General features: G+C 57.4%; 2 protein-coding genes across 11 annotated transcripts in view; one reads left to right on the top strand and one right to left on the bottom strand.

Annotated features, from left to right (window-relative positions):
- The window catches only part of RIPOR3 (RIPOR family member 3), a 72,978-nt gene extending 52,428 nt beyond the window's left edge, over positions 1–20,550 (top strand). For all 3 annotated transcript variants that reach the window (XM_027623376.2, XM_027623374.2, XM_027623375.1), the window contains 19 exons: positions 2,520–2,598; positions 4,114–4,137; positions 4,430–4,483; positions 5,147–5,296; positions 5,470–5,533; positions 5,873–5,916; positions 6,113–6,238; positions 6,321–6,466; positions 8,071–8,200; positions 9,606–10,178; positions 12,057–12,187; positions 13,163–13,277; positions 13,921–14,056; positions 14,711–14,872; positions 15,484–15,645; positions 16,130–16,332; positions 17,377–17,460; positions 18,888–18,978; positions 19,428–20,550. In XM_027623376.2, the coding sequence (XP_027479177.1) occupies positions 2,520–2,598; positions 4,114–4,137; positions 4,430–4,483; positions 5,147–5,296; positions 5,470–5,533; positions 5,873–5,916; positions 6,113–6,238; positions 6,321–6,466; positions 8,071–8,200; positions 9,606–10,178; positions 12,057–12,187; positions 13,163–13,277; positions 13,921–14,056; positions 14,711–14,872; positions 15,484–15,645; positions 16,130–16,332; positions 17,377–17,460; positions 18,888–18,978; positions 19,428–19,531 (2,578 nt within the window). In that variant the 3' untranslated portion in view covers positions 19,532–20,550. The remainder of the gene's footprint in view (positions 1–2,519; positions 2,599–4,113; positions 4,138–4,429; positions 4,484–5,146; positions 5,297–5,469; positions 5,534–5,872; positions 5,917–6,112; positions 6,239–6,320; positions 6,467–8,070; positions 8,201–9,605; positions 10,179–12,056; positions 12,188–13,162; positions 13,278–13,920; positions 14,057–14,710; positions 14,873–15,483; positions 15,646–16,129; positions 16,333–17,376; positions 17,461–18,887; positions 18,979–19,427) is intronic.
- A 951-nt stretch (positions 20,551–21,501) lies between these two features.
- Positions 21,502–26,403, bottom strand: part of PTPN1 (protein tyrosine phosphatase non-receptor type 1) — a 62,973-nt gene continuing 58,071 nt past the window's right edge. For 7 of the 8 annotated variants that reach the window (XM_027621218.2, XM_027621217.2, XM_027621219.2 and 4 more), the window contains one exon: positions 21,502–25,039. In XM_027621218.2, the coding sequence (XP_027477019.1) occupies positions 24,853–25,039 (187 nt within the window). In that variant the 3' untranslated portion in view covers positions 21,502–24,852. The remainder of the gene's footprint in view (positions 25,040–26,403) is intronic. The other variant, XM_027621222.2, reaches the window with a different exon arrangement.

Below are 26,403 nucleotides of genomic sequence, written 5' to 3'. Positions count from 1 at the left end.
AGCGCTAGGCACAGGGTGTGGGAGTGAGCAACACACAGAAATCCCTGGCCCCGTGGAGCTTCCTAATGGGAGACAGACAGACAATAAACAACATACAGAGTGAGTCAGGTGGTGGTACATAAATCAGGGTAAGAAGGCGTGGGGCTGATTTTAAATAAGGGGTTTTAAAGAAGTTCTCATTAAGAAGGTGACATTTGAGCAAAAGCCTGAAGGGGTGAAGGAGTGAGCCCAGCAGATAATGGAAAAAGAACATTCTAGGCCAAGGAAGCCACACATGCAAAGGCCCTGGGGCAGGAGCATGATTAGAGGATTAGGGGCGGAGTGAGCAGACCAGCTTGGGAGCCAAGAGAGGGAGGGGTGAGGAGGTCTGGGGGACAATGGGGACCAGATGATATGGGTCCTTGTGAACACATGGTATTCACTCTGGGGGAGCTGGGAGCCATGGAGCGTTCCACCTGGGGGAAGGATGATCCGAGTTTGGTTTTAATGAGATCCTTCTGGCTGTATGTGGAGAATGGACTGCGGGGGGCCAGGGCAGAAGTGGGGGGAGGCCGGTGAGAAGGTGGCCGCAAGGGCCCAGGTGGGAGGTGATGGTGGATTTGGCCAGGTGGCAGCTGGGTGGTCAGGGGACAGGGTCAGTTTCAGGATACGTTTTGACAGCGAGACAGACAGGATTTATTGAGGGAGGGGTTGGGGGCGAAGAGGAAGATGAAAGGAGGGAGTCAGGGCACACACCTGAGGTTCACGGAAGAGGTCAGGACTCTGGCTTAAGCTCAGTGTTGCCCCATGAGTAAGCCGCATGGAGGGAGGGGCCCCTACCAGTAGCCCCTCCATGTCCCTCAACCCCAGACACCCAGTTCAGGGGGCCTCCTCGCTCCCAGCAGGCACCTTGCTGCAGTCCCAGCCCCGTCCCCACCCACCCCTTCTGCACCTGCCGCCCCCACTCTGTTCAAGTCTCTCCCATGGCTCTCGCCCACCCTTGGGAGGGCATTCAGGGTCCTTTCTGACCTTCCACCTTTCTAGACTTTTCTTCTATTATTCACTCCCCATCCTCACTGGTACCCCGAATGTGCCATCTTCCTTTATACGCCTGCACCTTGGCTCTTGCTGAGCGGCTCCTGGGCAGTGGGGAGCATCCGCAGGCTGCCATTCGGCCACGTCCCTAGTTCAGCACACATGCACACCTTCTGAATCGGACGCTGTTCCTTCCTGCTGGGATGCCTGTCCTGCCCTCCGCCTCTTGTGATCCTGCTCTTTGTTCCTCACTAATTAATACCAATGACAGCAGCAGCTATAGCTCGTTCGGGGCTTTACACACATCGCATCCTTGAATCCCTGAAGAATGTTGTCAGAGAATCTCCTAACCGCCTCCTCTCCTCGGTAGAGGAAACTGAGTCCCAAGGATGGGAAGCAACTTGTCCAGGGTCCCCACAGCCAGGAAGCAGGAAGTGGGGCTCCAGGGCTGGTGCCCACCTGCCCCCTGTTCCCCTCCCCCCGCCCCGTACCGGGGTTAAGGGTAAATGTTACCGCCCCCACTTGCCACGTCCCGACTCCCCACCCAGGGGGCATCCATCGGCTTCCGCCCGTGATGCACACTGCACGTCTGGCCCAGCGCTGGCGCAGAGTGGGAGCGGGGGGCGTGTGCCTGGAGCCTGTCTTCAAGGGGCTCATCTCCCAGGACTGCGTCTGGATTCCTATAAGGACCACACATTTGGGACTCGTCTGGGTTCACTCAATAGCATCCCCTTCGTCCTGGAGAGCCCAACCCCTAAGTGAGCAATGGCCTGGCAGATGGTGGTGTAAGTGGGCCCAGAGAGGGTGAGTCCCCTTCCTGGGTGGTCCAGTAAATCTATGATGAAGCAGGATGGGCCCTCACCCCTGCCCCCCAAGTCCAGACCTCAGGTTTCATGTCTAAGGCTCTTTGGCTGGAAAAGATCATGAAATGTCCCCTCCAGGCCCACAGCTTTCTCTGTGCTTCCCAGAATGGGTCTTCCGGCCCCTCTCTGGTCCTTGGTCCTAAACATGCTGACACCAGGATGGCCTGCCTTTGTCGGTGAGGGGGGTGTGCTCTTGCTGACCTCCCCATGGGCTGGGGCGAAAAGAGTGGCCTCTGGAGGCCACTGCCTGGTTTCAGATCTGGGTTCAGCCTCTTCCCTGCTGTGACTCTGGGCTGAGTTTCCTTGCCCATTTTGAGGGTCAGTTTGCCCAGCTCTAAAATGGGTATAATAACCGTGGAACCTGTTTGTGTGGCTGTTTTGTGAACTGATGGAGAGATTTCTCATCTTGCACAGCCCTGGGCACACAGCCCGCAGCGTGTGGGGTCTGGGGGCTGAGCGAGCCGGGGCCAGACTGCCGGTGGGTGGGATGGCTCTGCCGTCTGGCCGCTGAGCGGGCCGAGAACCACCGCCGTTCCTGCTGTGGCAGCTGTGGCCGCCTCTGCTCCAGAACACTGGTCCCCTGGCCGTTTCTTTCCGTCTTCTTGTTCCTTGGCCAACCCCTCTTCCTCGTTCTCCTCACAGGGAGTATCTGTGCATCCAGCAGGCCGAGCTGGATTACCTGTCAGGTCGCCACAAGGACACCCGCAGGAATTCGAGGCTGGTGAGACCTCTCCCTGTCCCTCCCCGCCTGAGCAGCCTTGGTGGGGTGCGCCTGCCTCGCACGCGGGATAAAGCTCAGTCTCGCGGCTCAGAGGCCTAAGGAATAGACTGTCTTTATTTTCCGATGATCCCAACTCACTTGGCCCCTGAGGGATTTAACCTCACAGGTGGTTAGGAAGCTTCCACTCTCCCTCCCCCTCCTCCCCGCCTCAAGGTCCAGCAGTCCACCTCCACTCACTCTCTGGCTCTAGAAGTAACTGTAAGCTAGGCAAGTGTATAAAGGCTCCTCCATTCTAGCTGTTCCCATTTCATGGGCGGGCACACTGAGGCAAGGAAAGGCGTGGCCACGCTGGGGACCTGGGGTCCTGCCTCACCGGACACTGCTGCTTCTCAGCTTCCTGCGCAGTTAGCAGTTACTTTTCCTCCCAAAGCCTTGAGAACTTTCCTATTTCTCTATAGCTTACATGGAGTCTTAATTTCATAAGCGCACACATACAGTTTCTCGTAAATGCCTACGTGGGAAAACACACACTTTTGGGGGGATTTAACCCACCTTTCCTTTTGCTTGACACCCCTTCCTCCCCAGTCTTCGGTGTCCCACCCTGTTTAACCCCTGAGGACAATCTAGGATTTCTCTTTCCATATTTTTCTCCCTGATCACATAGTCACACAAACACATGAACGCGTAGAGAAGATTTTGGTCAACAGTTGTCTTACAAAGATGAAGTCGCAACTTACCCAGTGTCCCGAGTCTTGCTTTCTCTCTCTAGTGAATCTCTGACCTTGTGGAAAATCCTCCCGGGTCAGGCAGGGTGATGTAAGCTTAAAAGAGGGCCTGTTTGGAAATAGAGTTTATCTGCATGTGGCCGCGGCCACACTGACGTGTCGTGTGCCGCTGTGTGCAGACCACATGGCAGAGACCACGCGGCCCCCAAGGCCAGAAGTATTCACCATCTGGCCCTTTATGCGAAGATCTGCTCAGTTGACAGGTTCTTTCTGTTGGCCACCCCCTGGACCCTGGTGTGGCTGGATCGATCTGGATTTGCATTTCCCCAAGGCTGAACCCCCGCCCCGGGGTGGGGGTGCCCTCCCTCAGTTCTTCTGGCCATGGCCGAAATCACCCCTTAAACAATCAGACCGCAACGGTCCCCATTTTGTCAAAGGCTTACTGTGTCCTTTACTCTTCATGGCAACCGTATGGGCTGGGTGCTATGTGCTATGGCCACCCCATTTTACATGAGGACATGGAGGCTCAGAGACGTTGAGTAACTGGCCTGGTACACACAGCTGGGAAATAGAGCCAGGCCGAGACCTGCATCACCCAAAGCGTGTGTGTTTATCACTCTTCCCCCGGGCTCTGGACAGGCCACTGATGACTGTAGGCCGCAGAGGTGGGAGTGCGCGCTGGCCTTCTGTCATCTGAATTCAGGTGCCCCTGCGGTGTAGCCTCATGGGTCTTGGCGGGGCACCTGGCACCCTAACATCCTGTCCTTCCCCCTATTTTTCTCCCCCACAGGCTTTCTATTATGACCTGGACAAGGTGAGCGAGACTTTCTGTCTACAGGGCTGTGAGCAAGGTGGGCCAGGCCTGGGCCCATGTTGTTGCTCCCGTTTCGTCCCTTGGGCCATCCTGCAGGACGGATACCTGGGTTTCCTCCCTATTTTACAAATGGGGAAGCAGGTTCGATGATGAGCCTTCCTCGAGGATGGTGAGGGGCGGGCCTGGCTTCGAGCCCAGTTCTGTGTGTTAAGACCTGGGTCGGGGGCAGGGGCTAGGGGCTGGGGGGTGGCCCAGGCTACTTTTAAAGCACCTCCTCTTTTTCCGGGAGAAGCAAATGCGCTCTGTGGAAAGGCACATCCGGAAGATGGAGTTTCACATCAGCAAGGTCAGCCTGCCTCCTGGAGGTCACAGGGTGGGGCTGGGGCTTGCCGGACCTCCACTGGGTTGGCAGGGGAGAGTCTGAGGAGGAGCAGGGACTCCAGGGGCTTGGCCCTGAGACGGGAGTCGGGGAGGGGGATGCCGCTGGGCTCCCCAGGAGTGTGGGGTTTAGATGGAAAGACCCCATGCCCCATCTTATAGGGCGAGAAGGCTGAGTCCAACCATCCCATTGTAGAGATGGGAGAGTAGAGGCCCAGAGAGGGCCAAGGATGGGCCCAAGGTCACACAGAGAGTCCTTTAAGCTTCACACACTCTCCCAGCTCTTCCATATGCCCTTGCTTTGCTCTCTTGGGGGTCCAGTGGTGGGCAGGGTGTCACAAACCCACCTCCCCCGTTTTACACCAAAAGTCGGGCATGGGGGAGGGGAAGTGATGCATTTACCCATCCAGGTCATTGGTTTTTACTGTGCGCTCCCAGGCGCTGGGGACACAGAGTGGATGAGCAATGTGGTCCCTGCCCCCGGGCCTCACATTCCCGGGGCAGGGGACCCAGAACGGCTAGCCCAATAGCGCAGGGCTGCGTGGCGTCTGGGAGGGTGAGCCAGGTCGGCAGGCCTGGGGCCCTGCGCCTCGGCACGGACAGCGCCCAGCAGCCCGTGCGCCCTCCGCAGGTGGATGAACTCTACGAGGGCTACTGCATCCAGTGCCGCCTGCGAGATGGTGCCTCCAACATGCAGAGGGCCTTCTCCAGGTGCCCGCCCAGCCGCGCCTCCCGAGAGAGCCTGCAGGAGCTGGGCCGCAGCCTGCAGGAGTGCACCGAGGTGGGTGCAGAGGGCAGCCTGTGGCGGGGGGGGGGGGCGCGGTGGCGCTGGACCCCGAGGAAGCATCCCTCTCTGCCCCCGGGCCTCTGGCTGGCAGGATCTGCGTGCCCCCCTCCTCCCACCTCAGCTGGCCCAGGGCTGGGCAGTGAGCCACCTTGTGTGGGGCTTTGCAGGACATGTGGCTCATCGAGGGGGTCCTGGAGGTTCACCTGGGAGAGTTCCACATCAGGATGAAAGGTAACAGAGCTGAGAGCGAGTGGGCAGGAGCCAGTTTGGGTGGGGGCTCAGGCCTTCTTGGGGGCCCTGGGACTTCTGCTGAGGGTGGGGGTTTGGTCAGAATCCCAGGGGTCCAGGCAAAACTTTGGGTTTCCACTCATGGGACTCGTGACCCCAGCCGAGTCCCGTCCCCGGAGTTGGACGTGAGGGCCCAGTCCTGTCACTGTCCATCCTGATGGTTTACCCCTCCCTGAAGCGGATGCCCACACTTGGGCAGGGGATCCCCCAGTGAGGGCCTGAGGTCCATGGGGCAGGGGCAGAGCAGGCCAGAGAGGAGATGAGCCCGTCTCTGTGTTCCAGGCTTGGTGGGCTACGCACGCCTCTGTCCCGGAGACCAGTATGAGGTATGGCCACCTCCACTGTCAGGCCTCAGGGTTCCCCACCAGACCTTTGGGGGTTGGGAGCTGCTGGGACCCAGGGTCCCGGCTGGGTTTCTGTCTCCACCCCCGCCTGGCCAGCAGGGAGGGCCCCCAGGCAGGGGGCAAGGGGGAGTGCCTACCTGGGGCAGCTGGCCTATCCCTTCTTGGGCCGTGCCCACAGGTGCTCATGCGCCTGGGCCGCCAGCGCTGGAAGCTGAAGGGCCGGATCGAGTCAGACGACAGCCAGACCTGGGAGGGGGAGGAGAAGGCCTTTATCCCCGCCCTGCGCGAGAACTTCGAGATCAAGGTGGGTGGGGCCCGGGGGACGGGGCCAGGGTGCCCAGGGGCTCAGCGCAGACACCATCCACAACTCCCACCGTCCCCCCCAGGTGACAGAGCTGAGGGGCCTGAGTTCACTGACGGTGGGCACAGTGTCGTGCGACATCACTGACTTCTTCACGACCAGTCCGCAGGTGATCGTGGTGGACATCACAGAGCTGGGCACCATCAAGCTGCAGCTGGAGGTGCTGTGGAAGTGAGTAGGGGCCAGCCGCCTTCTGGGGCTCTGAGGCCCCTCCCCAAGGCCAGCCCCAAACTCCCACCCACAGGGACTCCCGCCCAGAGCTGAGAGGCGAGGGGGCCTCCCTGGCTCCCCCTGGTGGTCTGACCACACCCTAGCACCCACCAGTGCGCGTCCTGCCCTCATTCAGCCCCACAGACGGGCGCGAGCCCAGACTTCTTTGTAGCCTCTGCCCACCCCACTTTCCCCGCCCCCCTGAGTTCTCATTCCCGTCTTACAACTAGAGACCCGTGCTGGCCAGGACCCTTTCCAGGGGCCTCCTGGGCTGGGTTCCATGGAGGAGCCTTGCTTCTGCCCAGGAGGGCTCTCCTTACTGCTCCCACCACCTCATTCCCTGCTGGCCCCTGCCGTCTAGCAGCCACTTAGCCCCTCTGGACCACAGACCCCTTGGGTGGGGGACACTCGTGAAAACAACCCCTGCCCGGGGTGGGGGATCTCCATCAGGCATTGCAAGGGGGGACGGGGAGTACCCGCTTGGGGCAGCTGACTCATCACCTTCTTGGGTCATTCCGCGAATGCTGGTGGTCTCCGCAGGCTTTGTGTTTGCTCTTCCTCCATATGAAACCTAGTGTTTCGAGAGAATTCTCTTCCCTTTACTTCCCAAGGCAGGTGCAGCAGGAACTAAGGGCTGAGGCCTGCTTCCTCCATTCTGGTGCTTGCTCCGACTGGTTGGGGCCAGTCTCTCTGGTTTCTTCTTCCTGGGGTGGGCGTCCGAGCCTGGGGTCACTGGATGCTGCTTTCTCCCCAGTGAGCTGGGCGAATTGGGGCGAGTGAGCACCCCCAGCCTCAGTGTCTTCATCTGTCTAGTGGGGGCTGAGCACACTTCTTCTGCAGGAGGCTCCTCAAGTCTATAGGGTGGTGGGCAGCCCAGCACCGTCCAATTGGAGGCCACGCAAATCCAAGGCCGCAAGCATCCTGCTGGCTGCAGCTGCCCTAGGCAGGCAGGGAAGGCTTCCCAGGGGGGTGCCTGCAGCGTCTGGGCCCCACACAGCAAGAGCCAGGCCTTTAAGCGAAGGAGAGCGAGCAGGTTTCTGTGAGGCGGGGAGGTTACCCAGACTTCCTGGCTCCCTGGGCAGGCTCAGGGAGGGCCCAGCTTGAGCCCCACACCCCCTGTATTTCACACGTTCACTTTGGATTCCCAGCCTTACCTATGACCAGGACCGACAGAGGTCCTTTGATAGATAATGGCGTCCCCTTTACAGATGAGGACGAGAGGGATGGTGACATCGTTGACCCAGAAAATGGCAGAACTGAGTGTCCACTGCACTTCTGCTGAGCTTCTGAGGGGACCTCTAAAGGGGGTGCCATTCACATGAGTGGTGGCCGATGGTCGCCCCTGGCCATCTGGCTCAGGGCCCTCAGGGTGGTGGGAGTCTGAGACGTTCCCAAGGGGGTTGCGAATATGCACCTCGAGTCCCCAGGCTCTGTGCCTGTGACCCCAGGTCAGGCCAGGCCCCCCGCCAAGCCTCCATCCCTCTTATAAGTCCCCCGGGTCTGGTCTGTGCTCCTATGTCCTCCCAGGCGGTGATGGCACCCTGCCCTTCTGCTCTCTCCTCCAGCCCGTTTGATACTGAGAGCCTCCTGATGTCACCCAGCCCCACAGGCAAGTTCTCCATGGGCAGCAGGAAGGGCTCCTTGTACAACTGGACACCCCCAAGCACTCCCAGCTTCCGAGAGAGGTATTACCTGGTGAGTGAGCCTCCCCAGGGCAGGGATGCTCCGGTCACGCTGGGATTTCAGATGGGGGCAGCTCCCCCGGGGGCCAGCATGTGGGGCCGGGCCGAGCAGCCTGGCGCCTGGCGCCTCCGGAGGTAGCAAGCTCTGGACCCAGCCTCCCTTGTTTTGGGGACATCCTGGGTAGTTTCCGGTGCTTTTTCTTCCTCGCTGTCAGCCCTCCATTCTGGGGGCCTCCGGGCTTGGTTCCAGGTTTGGCTGGTTCTCCTGGAAGCCTGGAGTGGGGTTCTCTGGATGGTTCTACCACCCCCGCCATAACCTTGGCCTCCGATTTACTTGTTTTACAATTAGATTTAATGTATGATTCTAGTAGGTAATACCTTGACATAGCGCACAGTAAAACCTCTCTTTCCTGTGACCTCCAGAGATCTGGGTCCCTTCCTTAGTGCCAACTGTTGTTGTCAACTACTTCCATATTCTGGCCATGGTGGGCCCGGCATACTTCAGTTAAAAAAAAAAAAAATATATATATATATATATATATATATATATATCACATCTGGTCCAGAGTATGGACTCTGGAACTAGACAGGCAGGCGTCAAATTCTGTTTATGCCTCTCACCTGCTGTGTGACCTCGGGCAAGTCACTCAACCTCTCTGGACGTCAGTTTCTGTATCAGAGAGCTGCAAACAACAGCACCACCCTGGTGGGGGTTTGCAAGGATTAAACGAGTTAATACATGAGAAGTGCTTGGGAGAAGGCCTGACAAGAATAGCTGGTGCTGTGGGAACAGCAGTTGTCAGTGGTCTGCCTAAGGGGGGTGGGGGAGGGCCGCAGCAGAGGGGGCAAGGGCTCGCCCATTCACATCACTCATTCAGAACTCTGGGCCAGGCTCTGTTCTAGGCCAGGTGAGGACGGTGCCCTCGGGGAGCACTGCACTGCCTGCCCAAGGGGCTAGGGACCGTGGGAACAAAGCCAGGAAGGGGCAGGGGACTGCCGGGGCAAGGTGGGCCTTGCTCCTTAAAATAGGGTGTGCAGGGGAAGGTCCCCAGAAAAGGTGCCATTTGACTGAGGGCCTGAGGGGACAAGGGCACGACCACAAAGACCTAGGGGGAAGAACGTTCCAGGAAGAGAGGAGAGTCACCGCAAAGCCCTTGGCCAGGAAGGCGCCCAGCCTGGAGGCCAACAGCTTGGTGGCCCCAGGGGCTGGCAAGGAGTGAGTCCGAAGGACGATGGGGGTCAGGACAGACAGGCTGCAGGGTCCTGTCAGCACCTCCAGGCCGCCGGCCACCTTGGGCCTCAGTCATGTCCACAGGGTGGGTGTGCAGCGCGAGTGTTTAGGGAGGGAAGCGCCGCCGGGGGCCTCACCGTGGTCCCAGGTGCGGCAGTAAAGGATGCTCCTGTGTCCCCCTCCCCAGTCTGTCCTGCAGCAGCCAGCGCGGCAGGCTCTGCTGCTGGGGGGGCCGAGGGCCACTTCCATCCTCAGCTACCTATCTGACAATGACCTTCGGGGCCCTGGCCTGCGGAGCCAGAGCCAGGAGCTGCCCGAGATGGACTCCTTCAGCTCCGAGGACCCCCGAGACACGGAGACCAGCACATCGGCATCCACCTCAGACGTGGGGTTCCTGCCCCTGGCCATTGGCCCCAACGCCTCCATTGAAGAGGAGGCCCAGGAGGACGCCCAGCCCCTGGGCCTCCTGCCAGAGACGGACCACCTGGCGGAAGGCTCCTTTGTGGAGCAGCCTGGCTGGAGGAATTTGGGAATAGAGGGCCCCGACCTGCCACGGGGCTCCCCATTCCACAACCATCCAGCCCCGGGTAGCCAGAAAGACGACAATGAAGGAGAAACCGAGGACAGAGTGGATGGGCCTGAGGTGACCCTTGAGAGGCCCCTGCAAGAGGTCCTGGATTTACTGAGGTCCGTGGACCCGGCCCAGCCGCAGCTGCGGGAGCTGGAGTACCAGGTTCTCGGCTTCAGGGACCGGCTGAAGGTAGGTTTATTCATCAAGGGGCGGCAGCCCTGCTTTACCAGTGCCTAACAAGGGGGAGTAGTCTCAGGGGCCAGCCGGCCTGGGCCAGCATCCTGGGCAATGTCTTCCCTCGGGGCCTCAGTCTGCACATCTGTCAAGTGGGGAGAACAAAGGTCCTCGGTGGCCCGGAGGAGGATTATAAAAGGAAGTCGGGGATCACAGTAGATAACCTGCTCCACGTCTGGCCAAGAATCCGGCCCCATCTGGCATCTTCTGACCCGGGCAGGTTGGGGCTGGAGCTGGGTGTTCCATTCCCAAACCTGGGGTGTGTTTGGGGTCAGGGCGGGTGCCACAAAAGGCCCCGCGCAGCCGCACACCCTCCCCTGAACCTGCTTCTCGGCAGGGCCTGTGGCAAGGGCCGTCCTCGGTGGCTCTCAGCGGTGCTGGCCTGGGCAGATTATTCAGTTTTTCCAATTACATAATTTTAAATGTATGGGCAATAAAACGTGTAACACGAGCACCTACGTACACATCGGTTAATTTATGAAAGCACCGTCTTTGGTGTAGGACACACTGGGACTGAAGGAGTTTAACGGCTCTCTTCAGAAATTATTTGGGGGGATTTCGAGATTTAGAATGGGCCCAGCCACAGTGCTGAGGGGCCTAGTGCTCCTGAGCGCAGGGAGGCCGTCACGGGCCTGGGAAGACGCACGTGTGAGCTCAGCCTCGCTCCGGCGGGAGTTAGTGCTGTGGGGGCTTGAGCTCAGTGTTAGTGCAACGTCGGTGGAAGTTCAACACTGTGTCTTCACACCGAAACACACGTTAAGACAAGGTTCTGTGCTGACAGGCTGATGAAAATGTTGTGACCGGAGGCTCACGGTCTCTGCGCTTGTCCTAGGAGTGATGTTTGGTACACCGCGAATTAGGAGAACCGACTGTGCGCGTGTGTGTACACGCATATACACCCACACCCAAGGAAGAGAGACCCCCCCCCCCGCCACATTTTGTTTTTCTATCAGGAGAGGGGATCTCTGCAACTAGCCTTGTTATTCTCGTTAGTCAAAGTTTTCTCTGTGGGCTCCACCTTTGGGAGCCTCGTTCTGGCTCTCAAGGCAGGATCTGGGAGCACTCTGTGTGGGACGAGGCCTGGGCGTGCCGGGGATGGGGACACAGCAAGCCCTGGAGTCCCGCCATGAATCGAGAGGAGACCACCATCTCCCGCAGTGGGTTTCGAAGCGCCGAGGAAGGGACCTGCCTTTGAGAGCTGTGGCACCAACACTCTCTCCCCACCCCCGCCAGTCAGGGGGTGGCTCAAACGTCCCTTCCTTCCGCCTTTCCCTGAGAGAAGAGACACGTGAGATCTAGAGGCTCACCTGGCAGCCTGTGAGCCTCCTGAAGAGGTTCTGACCCATGCCATCTTTTTCAAAATAATTTGGAATTGGTGGCCAATATTTAAGAACTGGCAGCTTCCCACAAGTCTAGGTTTCCGGGTTTGTTTGTTTTTTTTTTTAAGAAAATGGACCGATCTGGCAACCCTGGCCCCCCACATTCCCGAGTGGCAGGTGTCAGCGGGGGCAGAGCAGGAGCCTGGCCCTCTCAGGGGGAGGACGCACGTTCTGCTCCCCACCTGCCCCACTCACTCACTCCTGTCTCTCGCCCTGTCCCTGTGGGCTCTGTGAGCCAGGTGAGGCTTTTCAGATCTGCGTCCCTTGTGCTCCCCAGCCATACCTCGTCACAGGCTATTTGGGAGGGGCCTCGGGCAGGGCAGTGCCCCCGTGCCCATCCTTGAATTGGGGGATCGCACTTGGGCAGCTGAGGCTCGCAGCCCTGCTGATGGGACGGTGCCCATGAGCCCCTGTACTCAGGGTCTGCCCTAAGGGCTCACCGCTCCATCCACAGCCTCGCGGAGCCCGCCAGGAGCACGCCTCTGCCGAGAGCCTGATGGAGTGCATCCTGGAGAGCTTTGCCTTCCTCAACGCTGACCTCGCCCCACAGGACCTGTCCCTGTTTGGGGGCTGCCAGGGTCCCCGGTAAGTGCACTCCCCTCCCAGCGCTGACCCCGGGGACCAGCCTCAGTTCCACGCTTCCTGTCGGCCTCCTGGCCTATGCCTTCCCTCGCCCTGGGCCCAACTTGTACCTCTCTTGTTTCTCTGTCGTGCCCCCGCCCCCGCATGCCCACTGCCTGGCGCAGAGCAGACCTGTGCTGACCACTGAGTGAATGACCGTCCCCCAGCATGGTGCTGAGCTCTGAGCAATGGGCTGTTTGGTGTTTATCTTTAAAAAATGACGATAAGGTACATGGTAGAGCCTCTGTACTCTGCCTCACGTACGGGCAGCGGTGAGCAGTGACCCATGCTCCCTGGTCTTCTGCACAATTCGCCCTGACCTCTGACACCAACTTCTTCTCAGCTCAGCAGCCCCCACCTGCCCCGCTCACGCCTTGCTCCTGTACCAAATCTCAGCAGCACCAAAGAGGATACACAGTAAACGTTGTCTCCTCCTCTCACGATCCCATGGGGTGGCACTCCACCTGCCATCGCAGTGTCACAGTGTCCTCAGGCCTTGGGCTCAGCTCCATGAAGCCAACATGGTGCCAGGCCGGCTGGCTGGCAGGGTTGCACTTACCCCTCACTGCCCCGAGCTTGGTACTCCTGTCCCCCCTTTACAGATGAGTACACTGAGGCCGGGGGTGGGGCAGGCCGGTCCAGAGACACAGAGCTAAGGATTAGTTTGAGCTTCTGACTTCAGGTCGCCCACCCTGGAAGGTGTCCCCAGCTCCCCCGTCTCCAGGGCCCACGCCAGGCCAGCACCTGTTTTGAGTTGTTGTCGGCTTTTGCTGCTTTTCCTTTTCTCTTAGTTTTCTCCTTGGTCTAACTCTATCTCCCTGGGACGTGGAGTGGGCCTCCCTGACCAGAGCTCTGCAAGGAGGGAGGGTTTCTTCTACCGTTGGAGGGAGCCAGGCTGCTAACTGGAATGGTCACCCGGTTCTTCTCAATCCAACTCAGGAAGGACAGGACCCCGCCCCCGCGGAAAGCGTCATCTGGGGAGCTCACAGCCGGCACCCCGGAGCTGGACAGGCTGCTCACGGTCCACCTCCACGTCTGCAAAGCTCTGCTGCAGGTGGCTAAGGGATGGGGGTGGGGGGCGCTTGCTGGGAAACCGGGTTGGGGGTCCTCTTTGCAAAGAACTGATCTTGATCGTGGGGGGGAGCATGGTGCAAGGAAGAGAGACATCCCCCCCCCCCCCACCGAGAGCCAGTGAGACAGAGGAGGTTCCTCTGTGGAAGGTTCAGGCCCGGGTGAATAGCCACGTGGCTCTTACGCATCCCAAGTGCTGAACCAAAAGCAGTGGCCGCGGCTCCTTCGGCTGCAGGCGCCAGAGCTCCAATCCAAGCTGGCTCAACCAGAAGGAACTTTCTGGCTCACGGAATTGAAAGGCCCAGGGGTAGGCTTCGGGACCAGCTGGATCCAGGGGTTCAAATATCATCGTAACCGGGTCTCTCTTGGCTCTGCTTTTCTGCGTTGGCTGGCTTCACCTTCAGGCAGGCTAGCCCTTTCTGGTGGCAGAGGTCGCCCCTGCCAGTCACAGCCTGCATCCCACCATCTCTGCCACCTTGGTGAATCAGGAATCCCCGGATGACAGCCAGAGAGCTACCGTCAAGATAGAAAGGATGGGCAGGGGGGAGGTGGGAGCTGCAGTCGTGATCACTGACCTCAGGGGCCATGTTCTGTGCTAACCTGGAGCATCACGCGCTGCTTTCCAGAAACTGGCCTCTCCTAATCTGTCGAGGATGGTCCAGGAGTGCCTTCTGCAAGAAGCTGCGCAGCAAAAGCAGGTTCTGGAGATGCTTTCTGTGCTTGATTTTGAGAAGGTCAGCAAGGCAACATCCATTGAAGAAAGTAAGTAACTGCCCGCCACCCACGGGCCGCTCCTGTGAATGGCGTGAAGCGATGGGCTTCGAAGCCCAGGGGAGCCTCGTCTTCCCTCCTGATGTCCAAAGCTCCCTGGAGCCCAGGGGGGACGTGCTGGGGTGGCGACTGGGCTGTGCTCTGACACTCAGACTCTCTTACGTGCCACCTTGGAGTCGGCGGCACACACCCTTCTGTCAGCGGCGCGACTCTGGGCAAATGATTCCCCTCTCTGGGCCTCAGCTTCCCCATCCGTATAAAGGGGAGGCCGCGGGAGAGTGTTCAGTGAGGTAATCCCCAGGCCACATTCGAGGCGCAGAGCGTGCACGCAAACATGAACAGTACCTGTGACCCCAGCCCTGCCCCCCCCCCCCCGTGGAACCTCCCCGTGTCCATGAGGAGAGGCTAGAGGCAGCAGCTGTCCCCGCGCTGTGGGGGCTGTGGGGAGGGGCCCGGGGAAGGCAGTCACAGCTGAAGCTGCTGGTCCTCGTGGGTCGCGACTGGGAGGTGGGAAGGGAAGCTGCATGAAGTCCGGTCACCCCTCACCTCCCTGACCTCTGAGGCCTTAGAGCAGGAGGAAATCCTTGGGCCGCCTCCTTGCCGGCCCTTCCCCACCACCAGTGGGGTCCTGACCCGGGCTTTCAGTCGTCCCGCAGGCCGCTCGGAGGAAGGGGTGCCTGAAGCTGTGGAGAGGGTGCACGGAGCCCGGCAGGGTCCTGTCCTGCCCCGCCACGACGCTGCTGAACCAGCTCAAGAGAACGTTCCTGCACAGGGTCCGAGGGAAGTACCCGGGACAGCTGGAAATAGGTACCCCCGCCCCCTACGAGCAACGCTGTGCTGAGTCCCCGCCCCCCCCCCGCCCGGGGCCTGGTTCTAGCCCTGCCTGCACCCCTGTGTCTTCATGGCACCGAGGGACGGCGTCTCTCAACCTGCCCCCGAGCCACCTCCTCTCACGGGGGACGGGAAGGAGTCTGTGGACCCCCGAGGCCGCCGCCGTTAGCCGGTTGGCACATTTCTGCAGATGGACTGCGCAGCTCCCACCAGAACCTTAAAGGGGTTCAGAAAGAACGTTTATGGGAAGGTAGGCAGGAGAACAGTGTCTTCCAATGTTGGCTGGACTCTTCCTCAGAACGCAGAGCATCTCCCCTGCAGGGGCTCTGGAACTTGGGCCGCCCTGACCGGCACCTGGCTGCTACTCGGCCTGCGTGTTCCCAGGCGCCCGCGAGGCCTGGCCCGGCTCAGGGCAGGGGAGGCACCCCAAGAACGCCTGACTCGAGGCCTGCAGACCCCAGCTACCGCACGCTCCTCCTGTCAGGCCGAGGAGGCCCAGGGAGGGGCACCGACCCCTGCCGCACCTGGCGGGGAAGCGCCGAGGGGCCTGGTCTGTCTCCTCACGGCCTTCTCCCGTGTTTTGCCAGCGTGCAGGAGGCTCCTGGAGCAGGTGGTCAGCTGTGGCGGGCTGCTGCCCGGAGCCGGGCCTCCCGAGGAACAGACGGTCACCTGGTTCCAGTTCCACAGCTACCTGCAGAGGCAGAGCGTCTCTGACCTGGACAAGCATTTTGCCCAGCTCACCAAGGAAGGTAGGGGCTGGGAGGGTGCCGGCCTCCCAGCAAAAGGCCGTGAGAAGGGAGGACCATCCGTCCGCGGAGCCCTCTGTCCCGGCTCTCTGCAAGCCGGTTTCTCAGAGCCACTGCATGTTTCCCCTCCGCCTGTTCTCCGGAGAACCCAGGTTTGAGGAGATGGCGCGGTCAGCCCACATAGGGGGGTTAGCTCCAAGGGAAGGTTTTACAGAGCACAGAGTGGAGGTCAGAGCTGGGTACGAGCGGGACGCGTGGCCAGCCAGCGTCCTGGAAGTAGGGGCTGAGGGGTTCTTAATCTTCAGGGTGTATGTGATCCCTTGCTAGAAAGCCTTCCTAGAGGTTCCAGGAGGCCCCTGTGAAACCAATCCAGACTGAGGCTTGGTGATCACATGGGCCTGCGCTGGGCTTTGCTTCCCCGTGGCTCCTGGCAGCGGCCAAACGGACCTGCAGCCATACCGCCGACTGGTCCACTTGTGTCTTCCAGTGACACTCGTCGAGGAGCTGCAGTGTGCGGGGCAGGGCAAGACGGTCCGGAAGCTGCAGGGGAAGCGGCTGGGCCAGCTCCAGCCCCTGCCCCAGACACTAAGGGCCTGGGCACTGCTCCAACTGGATGGGACCCCACGAGTGTGCAGGGCAGCTAGTGTTCACCTGGCTGGCGCAGCCAGGAACAAGAACTTTCGGGAAAAGGTATGGCGTGAGGACGGGAGGCGGCAGCCCCCTGGCTATGTGTGTGTGAGTTGCGGGGAGGTTGGCTTTCTCTCTCAGAAAAGTACTCCAAAGGAGTGAGTGATGCTGTGAAGGGGGCGGCATTCGCTGCAAGATGTTTTGGTTTTTCAAAGATTTTGGTGTTTTAAGTAATCTCTATACCCGATCTAACTTACAACCCCGAGATCAAGGGTCGCATGCTTTACCGACGGAGCTGGCCAGGTGCCCCGAGACGTTCTGCTTTAGTTAGGCATGCGCCAGTGGCGTGAGCGCAGCCCTTTCTCCCGCCGTGGCCCTGGGCGACACCGGCCCTGCGGAGGTATCCGGGCTGGACTGGGCTGGGGCTGCCAGGCCAGCACCCGAGGATCCCACAGAACCTCACGCCACCGCCCGACCCCCTCGTTCCTCTCGGTGCTTCCGACACAACATATCCTACCCATTTGGTCTGAGATGTCGCTGGCATTTAGAATGAACGGGGCAAGACCGAGGCCTTCCAAAGGTCTCTTGGGCCACCCCATGGCCAGGTGCATTCTCACATGCTTCCTAAATGAAACCTGTGCCATTTTGGGAAGCCCGTGGCAGCGCTCTTCTGGCTGAGGTGGCCGAGGGGACGGGGCCATCGCTGTGACTGGGAAAGGGAGCCGAAGGGAAGAGATGCTTTGTCCTCGGGCCTCAGGCAGCAGCTCTGCTTTCGGCCTACAAGGCCGCCTCCTTCTGTACGCCCAATTCTTCGGTTGGCCCCGGCCAGACATCTGATTTCTCTGATGTCACATTTTATCTCAATTTGGGAACTATTATTAGACAAAAAGAGCATTCTTCATTTTGATTACCATCAGCCCAGGGACCAGTGTTTTTAGAGATAAACCAAATACTGCAGCAGACACCCCAAGACTGGGTACACCTGGCCCAAAGATGAATAGATCAGGGCCCGGATTCTCGTTTAGAGAAATATAAGCAGGGCTCAACTTATAGCCAGCATCGGGAGGACTGGCCAGCTCCCCCCCTCACAGAAACCTCATTCCCCAGGCTTTGCTTTTCTACACCAACGCTCTGACCGAGAACGATGCCAAACTCCAGCAGGCCGCATGTGTGGCACTAAAACACCTCAGGGTGAGTCTAACCTGTCCTCACTGGGGGCAGGGAGAAGCCCAAAGTTAGTTCATGTCAAAGTTATTCCACTGGGACCCCCCTCCCCCAAAATTACCACCAGCACAAAAAACAAAACAAAAAACTCAAAAAACAAAAAATCCTAAAGAACAAAAAACAGCCCCTGAAGAGCAGATGTCAGCTCCACCCGCAGAGGCCCCTCGATAGCAGTCAAGGAGCATTTGCTCTGACTCTGCCTGAACAAGCAGGTGGCCCCAGGGACTCACTTCTGAGGCCTTGGACTCCTATGTTGTAATATCCTCAAACAATTTCTAAAAACACCATCAGCTCATTGTAGGGGAAAAAAAGGTGTAAAATACAGAAATGTAGAAGTTATCCGTCATCCTAATAACTTAGCAGAAAGTACTGTTGGCATTTTGCTGTATTTCTTTTGTTTGTGGCTGTGGGGGGGGGCATTTAAAATCGTTGATCGTGCTAAATACAACTTAAAAGCAGTGAGTGAAACAGGAACTCTTAGTGGCAGGCTGGCAGCGCTTTCCAAGTCTCGAAGAGGCCGTCTTAAGTTAAGGGACTCCCCCACTCTCGTGTGGTAGAAAATTGAGGTTCATCATCCATTTTTTTTTATTATAAATCGTGTCATTATGAGCATCTTTGTGCACCAAGCCTTTAAAAAAAATATATGGAGTTCTGAATGATCTCCTTAGGCTGAACGCTCCGAAGCATGACTCCAGGCCAGAGAATATGAAACTTTTGGAGCCTCTAGATACAGCTCAGCCACTTACATTCGGAAAAGCAGATGGGAGAGGATGTCCATCTTGCCTCCTCCTCACCTGCATCTGGAACTCTCATTTTAGAAAAACCATTGCCAATCTGCTGGATGAAAACTAGATTAAACTCACTCACCCCATTCATTCTGGAAAGAACCATAGAGAAATTCTAAGAGGACCACCTGGTTATAATCAACCAACCAGTAAGGGGGTAGGGGTGGGTGCCCTGTGGAGGAGGCTGAAGGCGCTCTGGTCCTTGGCCCTGGAGGAGAGGACCAGGGTCAGCTGTGCCCAGACCTGGGCTCTGACCGATGCTCTCGGTCTGACCAGGAGGGGACGGTCAGGAGAGCAGGGAGGAGGTAGGAAGGTCCCGAGGGAAGCAGGTCTTCCCATTTTCAAGACAGGCCTTCTAGAAGGTATCCATAAAGCTCTGCCAATGGCCTGGCTCACGGGCAGGTGTCACGATGGAAAAGGTCAGGCACTTCCAATGGCACTCCTGATGAACTTGAGGCCACATAAGAAACCTGTTAAGCCTTCAGAAAAGGAAGGGGCTGAGGTCCCGAAGTCCATGCCAGGGCTGGTGTCTTGCAGAGCTTATAAAACTGGATTCCACCTGCTACTTAGAATGTTCCCTAATGGATCCTTCCCCCCACCCCCCAACAGGGCATCGAAAGCATCGATCAGATCGCCAGCCTGTGCCAGTCTGACCTGGAGGCCGTGAGAACAACAGCCCGGGAGGCCACGCTGTCGTTCGGTAAAGTACAGCATCAAACGCCTGGACCTGGTGCAGTGGGGTGCCCCGAGGACCTCCGGGAGGTGGTGCCAGAGAGGCCACCGGCCAGCACACAGGCTGGGCGCTGTTGGTGACCCATTTAACCGCATTTGGCCAAGACAGGTCTCCTTCATGGTTGAGGTGGCAAGAAGTGCTTCATTTCCCTCTTAAGCTTCAGTTTATGATCCTGGGGAACGAACACCAGATGCAAGGCAGGGATACAGTTCGGCAGATTCTGTCTTGAATGTAGCGGCAAGGCACTGGGTCCATGCGAGGGGCCGGCAGGAGCTCCCCCAATGCTCCCTGCCTCTGCCCCTCACAGCAGCACCCCAGACCCATGCGTCAGTCAGCACTAAGGCCACCTTTGCTCCCCAGAGCAGGCACACCGAGGCGGGGGGACAATCCAGTGACAGATCACCTTCATATTTCAGGTGAGGAAGGACGCTTAGCCTTTGAGAAGATGGACAAACTCTACTTGGAACAAAGAGAAGAGGCCTTTTGCCAGGAGGCGGATGTTGAAATCACGGTATTTTAAGCCTCGGCCGATGAGTTCCAATGTGGCATCTTTGTCTTCGCTCCTGCCCCGCCCTGACACAGGGGCTGAGTTTGGGGTGGGGGAACGATCTGTGCTCCCCGCTAAGTGTGAGCTGGCCCGAGCTGCTTCCTCCGTCTCCAGACCAGTTACAAAGGCCAGGGGCACAAATGAGGCCTTTTCGTACCAGAGCAGAAGGGGCCGCACAGCACTTTGAGGGCTGTAGGACTTCAATCACACGATCAGCTTTTGCTTTGGAGAATCTGACCTTCCCCAGCCAGCGGCACTACCAAGGGGCCACGGGCCAGGCCAGATGAGGTCTGCAGCGAAAAGCTCCAAGAGGAACGCACGGCACTTGGGGTCTCCCTGCGGGTTCTCGTTCTGTAAGGACTGGGAGTGAACTGGCAAGCGGGCTGACTGCTCTTGCTGAGGACGCCGTGGGTTATGTCGGCAGCAGCAAGTCGTCCCCTCGGCAAGCTGGGGGCGGTGGGAAGGCACGCAGCCAGGGTTTCACGATTCAGGCTCTTAACCCGAGCTACGGCCCAAATGCCACCGCAGAGCCTGCTGACCACGGACCTTATTCCCCCGGCCGAGGAACCCTACTTGTCATGTCAGGAAGAGCGTTCACTTTGACCTCACTCATCAACATGGAATGAAACTTCTGAAGCAAGTCAACATAAGGCCTACTAAATAAACTGCTTCGGAAGTCATAAGCTGGTTTGAAAAAAGATTTCACTGAAGGAACATGTTTAAAGAGAGAAAATTCATTTCCTATTTAAATCTATTAAAAAACCTCCAACACGCCCCAAACTGTTTTTGTGTGGAGCTGTAGAGGCAGCCTGGGGTATGAACGCGACACCTGACAAAGGCGCTGGGGACTCTGTGACCGAAACCTTCTCATGTAAACTTCCTGTATATATTCTGTGCTTTTTGGGTGAACTTAGTATTTATTTGCCTTGTCCCCTAAATTTGATTTTTCTGAAATTTCGATTAAAACGATTTTTATGGGTGTTTCCCCTTACCTGAAAAAAGTAGAGAGCAGTGGTTGTTTCCCCAAACCCCCCGGGGAGGGAAAGAGTGTCCCCTCCCAGCCCGAAGGCGGGCTCCCCCACACGCGGCTCTAACGGAGGGCAGCCCCGTGCTGGCGGAAGGCTCTCCGAGTGCCCACTCCCACAGATACCAAGCAGCACGGCCCCTCCTTGTCTAGCCCTTGGCCTCATCTGATTTCTGCACCAAAGTTCCGAGTTCAGCGATTTCCCCCCCCCCCCCCCCACTGGCATTCTACCTCTTCGTGAAAGCTTAGATGCCATTTTTGTATCCGAAACCAAGACTGAAGTGACAGTGGGTGTGACACCACCGTCCTGTGGCCACATGACCACAGCCCGTGTTTACTCCCCAGTTCTGCGGATCCTGCCAGGAGGCCCAGCGGCCAGTCATACCACCCTGGAGGATATAAGGGAATTTTTTGTACTGTTTTTGCAACATTTTATAAATCTGAAATTATTTCAGAGCAAAAAGTCAACCGATCACCTTAGAGAAGATTAACGGCGTACAAGGAAGGGAAAACCAGGTGACTTTTTTTTTATCCCATCCTTTCTCTGTCCAGCGTGGCTCGACAGAGGTACTGAGAAGTGGTGACCGTGGGTCTCACGGGCAGCCGGCCAGGGACACATTCTGAGCAGTCCTCTAAGTAACTTGAGTAGGTTTGCTAAGGCCGCCCAGGGCCCTGGACGTCCAGAAGGTGGGTTCTGTCGTCATCCAAGAAGCTGGGTTGAGGCCGGAAGTGTCAGTAAACTGACCGGGAAGGGAACGGTCCCCCAGCTCAAAGGCAAGCACAACCCCAGGAGGCCGCAGTAACCCTTGGCCGCCTGACCGACAGGACCTGCTTCTCGGTGGTGGTGGCGGCAAGAAACAGGAGGTACCCGTCCTTTAGGCCCATTAAACAAAGGCATGGGAGGCACCCCAAATCCATGTTCTTTAGAAAAAAAAATTTTATTGTTGCAACTAAAATGCAAACCCATCATTTATATGGCAAGTTGGAAATCTGTACAGTTTGACAGTTCTGTGAGGTCACAGAAGACCCTGAGACGCGCCCCCCACCCCCCCGTCATGCATCCGTGTATACACACACCTGAAAAGGTATTCTACCAAAACACCTCACTTTTTTTGTGTGTTTTTATTTTTGTAAAAATGGTTTATTCCATGGCCATTATAAAAAATAATGACCTGATGAGTAAATATCGGCTTAAGGCATAGAGCAGAGCAGCTCACTACTTCTCTAACATACGTGTAACAAGATGGAGAGCCACCTGTTTTCCAAGGATAGGAGGTTAAACCAGTATATCCATCCCGAAAGGCTACTATATATACCCACCCGAACTACCACATACATATACAGGACTTCAGAAAACAAACAAACAAACAAGCCCAACTCAAAAATGCTTACAGCCTGGCACCTCAGCCTCATCCACACCTCACCAAGGCTCTGCGGAGCGATGCCTCAGACGTTCCCACCACAGAATTTCTCTGCACGGGCTTCTAACACGTGAAAGGCAAAATGTGAAAATGCTGGCAAAAGAGCAGCTCGTGAGCTACAGCTGCCTTGTTTTTTGTTTTTTCTTGTTAAAAAAGCCACTTAACGTGGAGGTCTCAAGTTCCCTTGCAGGAAGAGTCATGAGCACCATCAGTCCCCAGGATTCAAGGGCGGGGGCAGACGTGGCTCTCTCAGCAAGGCCCCCGGAACGGGGCGACGGCAGGTGGACTCCGAGGGACTGTCACCCAGATTGCTTCAGGACGTGTGGCTGGTTTCCAACAGTTGCCTTGGTTCCAAATCACCGTCTGCTCGAGAGGAGTGTGAACCTCTGAACGTGGAGGCTGATCCCCAAGGTGTTGGGTGGGGCGGGGGGGGGGAACCCTGCTTGCCTAAGTGTCCAGAGCGTGAGGTGTGACTATGGCTTCCCATACCCTTGGAATGTCTGAGTTACAGTGCGACCCGGCTGGACAAGGCCAGGCCGGGTCTCACCAGGAAGTCACCAGAGTGTCATGCCAGGAATTCGGCAAATATCTCTTACTGGAAAACGTCACTCCATTGCTGAATGGCGATGATTTTAGCAAGTCTTAGGAACCACAGCCATGGAATGATCAGATCATGCAAAGGTAGATTGGACTTGTACATGGGGCACATTAATAAGCAGAGAGCGAAGTATTTCAAGCACGTGGTATTTGATGGGGACACAAGACGACCGTACATGCATTCTAATACACACAGGGAAAGCAGTGATTGAGAACAAGATTCTACCAGATAACCGGGAGGGGGTAACTGGGACAAAGTAATCTCACGTCATGTATCTTAAATATCCAAATGTTCAGTATATATTATCCCATGTTCTATAAACATATGCCAAACCTCTGCTCACCTTACCCACAATGTCACGAAATAACAACTGCTTACAACCGTCCTCCTTCCTAGTACTGGTCTGACGCAGCAGGCTCATGGCAAAGTCTTACGTTCCCAGCACTACCTGAGGGTTTATTATTGTCCTTTTTGATAAAGCCCTTGATGCAAGGCTGACATCAAAAATTTTTAATACATTATTGGTTTAAGAAAATGCTAGTGCACTATGGACGCCTTTGGGGAAAAAAACAAAAACAAAAAAATAAATATGGAGTGGAGAGGCTCACTGCACACAGTCTCTGTTGGAGGTCCAGGGGGAGGACACCGTGTGCTGCCCACCCGGGATGTGCTGGGCCACACCAAGAGGGAGCGTGCGGCAAGGCGAGCCTCGCGACTTGCGCAGGCCACCAGCACCGGACTCTCCTTTGCTCTCCTCAAAAAATGGGTTGTGGATTTGGTACTCGAAGGAAAGAGAGGGGCAACAAAGTCCAAAAGGAGTAAGAACCAACAGCCCGGGGCAGGTGGTTTTAGTGCAGAACAAACGTCCGTCCAGGTCACGGCTGGCTACGCTGTCCTCGGCCCTCCCCTCCCACGACATGCCTGCTAGGCGGGCACGGGCTCTGCCAGCAGAGGCGGGCAGTGGGGTGGGTCAGACTATGTGCTGCTGCTGAACAGGAACTGGAATGAAACCGAACATTTTCAGATGAACCCAGCCCCCCCACCGCAGAGCCGCAGACTCACGCACGAGCCCCACCCCCGCCCCCCTCCGGCCCCCAGCCCCTCCGGCCTCCAGCGAAGGGGGTTTCCTTTCTCTTTTACAAGAGCCCCCCTCCCCAAAAATCACCCCGAAGGAAAACCTTGTTTACATGTTGTTAAACCATCCGATGTACTCAAAGATGGTCGCTTGGAAAGAGATAAAATATTTAAAAATTTTTAAGAAGTCCTGTGAGGTGATTTCCATGACCAGAGTTTTGAGGCTAACCCTCCCTCTTCCCCTCACTTTAACAGCAACACACTTCTCACGTGTGGACTTCTACTGAAACAGCATTTATATTCCAAAGAAAGTGGAAATTTTTCCTTCTGGACCTCAATAGCAGGGGTGAGAAGCTGGTGGCCACCCTGCCGTGACCTTGGGCCCCGAGGCAGGGGCCTTGAGGAACCCCATTTGAGGAGGTGGGGGGATGAGGGCGGGGCCTGACCCAGACAGCTGGAAGGAGAAGGGACCGATGGAGAAATGAGCAACGGGAAACCGGTGGGGACACCCTGAGCAAAAGCAGAAGCTGGGCTTTGTTTTCTAGAGCTGGCCTTCTGTTGTTTCTCTTCTAAAAACGGGAAAGCTCGCAGGCACTGTCCGAGCTCAGTACGCGCACAGCAGAGGAAGCGACTGAGCAAGACCGCGCCCTAAACCCTTAAACCCTCTTCTCCAAAGGAGTTTACATTCGTAAAAGCATGGGAATCTTTCCCTGGGAAATCAAATATAAACTGTGTATCTGGTGACACCACCTAAGGGTACAAGAAAGTTTCATAAGTGCCTAGTCTTTTTTCCAGAAATAATAAAAGCTGCTTTTTATAAAGGTTAAAAACAACAATGTGTTGTAATTCTATTATTTTTTTCAAAAACAAATAACAATAACCAAAAAAAAAAGAGAGAGAGAGAGAGAGAGAGACACATATTTGGCATTTTCTCTACTTACTCCTGAATAGGTTAAGGCCCTGAGATTAGACTCTCGTATAGTCTTGGGACCACAGGGCTCCTTAAAACCCCAGTGCATCAATCCTCAATTCTCTCTCGTTAGCCCTTCACAGTTCCAGACTTTAAAAACTTTTGCTCTGTTTCTTCTGAGACTGGCTCAGATCCTTCCACAGCACTGAATGCTAACGCCAGGCTGTCGGCCAGTGCTTTCTGTACGCGGTCCTGCCAGCACGTCTGTCAGTGAAAACATACCCTGTAGCAGAGGTACGCGCCGGCCGTGAGGACCGTGGCCATGCACATGTTGACCAGGAAGGGCTTCCAGGGAGTCAGCGCCTGGTCCTGCTCCTCCTTGGGTGGCGAGGGCTCCCCCTGGGCAGGACCTGCCCCCACGGCCCGCCTTCTGACTTCAGTGTCTGGACTCGTGCTGCGGGGTTGGAAGGACAGAGACGGGTTACGCCTTCTGGGGAAGACGGCGGCGAGGCCGCTACGACTGTGGCTGGACTCCCAGGAGAAAACGAGCCACCTGTAAACAGACCTCGGCCGTACGGACACTGCCCTGAAGCCCACCTGTCGGCCCTTCCCTCCCGCCCCACCCCAGCGAGGCCCAGGAGGCCCCCACAGCCAGGGTATGGTTCTGGAGACTCTCGTGGCCTCGCTGGTGATGGAGGGTGGGTAAGACTCTGCTGAGAAATACAGGCGCTGGGGCAAAGGTAGGTGCTACTTTGTCCTGGGGTTTGCTTGGAGAACGTTCCCCTTCAGATCGGGGAAGGCAATGGTGTGGCCCACAAGCTACCACTCCCTCCCCGGGCCCCCTACACAAGAGCCTTTGCTGCTGCTGACAGGAGGACATCACGCATGCCCTCTGTCCCTCAGCCCGCCCTGTCCCAGGCTCGAGGCCCCAGCATCAGTCCGATCCCGCCAGCAGGACAGCTTCTCAGGCCTCCTGCGTACAGCAGACTGGCTGCCCTCCTGGTGGCGGGCCGGAGCGCCCCCGCGGAGACCATGTGCACTATGTTCTCATTCCAGGCCTGTCTCAGGAGAGGCTGAGGCCCTTCCTCTCCAGCCCCCCCCACCGCCGCTGCCCTTGCCTCCCTCAGAGGCCCTGACCACAGGATGTCCTGCTTCTCCTATGCATCTCCACAGCCTTCCTACCCCAGCAGCACCTCGTGTGGTGGGCAGGACCACCCTGAGGCATCCCCCCCCGCCCCCACCCCGGGAGACAGGAGGAAGTGGCACAAAGCACCTGCTTTTCGGCAGCCTGCCGTGAGGCCCAGGCTACAGGGCTGAGACCCGTGTGCATGTGGGCCCCCACTGGTGTCCAGAGGCACAACTCCACTGTTTCCTGGAACTCTCTGGCTTTTAGCTTCCCCAATCCACGCCACCCTCCTCACCACCTTCGCACACACACTGAAAAGCACCCCTCTCTCCACCGCGGTCTTAGCGAATATAGAACAGAACACATGACGGACTGGACACCAGTCACATACCAGCTCTCACCTCTCTCACCCTCAACTCTTGGCAGGCCCTCAGATGGAGCACGCTGGCTCGCCCTGCGAACATGACCAGAGGCCCCGGGAAGCTAGGCGTGTCTCCCTGGGGGACTGTCACTGAGCTGCTGCCGAGCACACCACCTGGCACGTGCTCTGGGAGGCCCCACTGGACAAGTCTCTCTCAAGCCCTAGAGCCAGATGTAATGTTGCTGTGATAGGGACCCAGTTGCATGAATGGCCCTGGTGACTTAAGTGCATGGGTCGGGACTGGGGCCTGGCACTCAGCATTCGGCAAGGT

This window comes from Zalophus californianus, chromosome 8 (assembly GCF_009762305.2).
Source record: "Zalophus californianus isolate mZalCal1 chromosome 8, mZalCal1.pri.v2, whole genome shotgun sequence".
In the NCBI taxonomy this organism is placed as follows: Eukaryota; Metazoa; Chordata; class Mammalia; order Carnivora; family Otariidae; genus Zalophus; species Zalophus californianus.
This window is presented reverse-complemented; position numbering and strand designations above follow the sequence as displayed.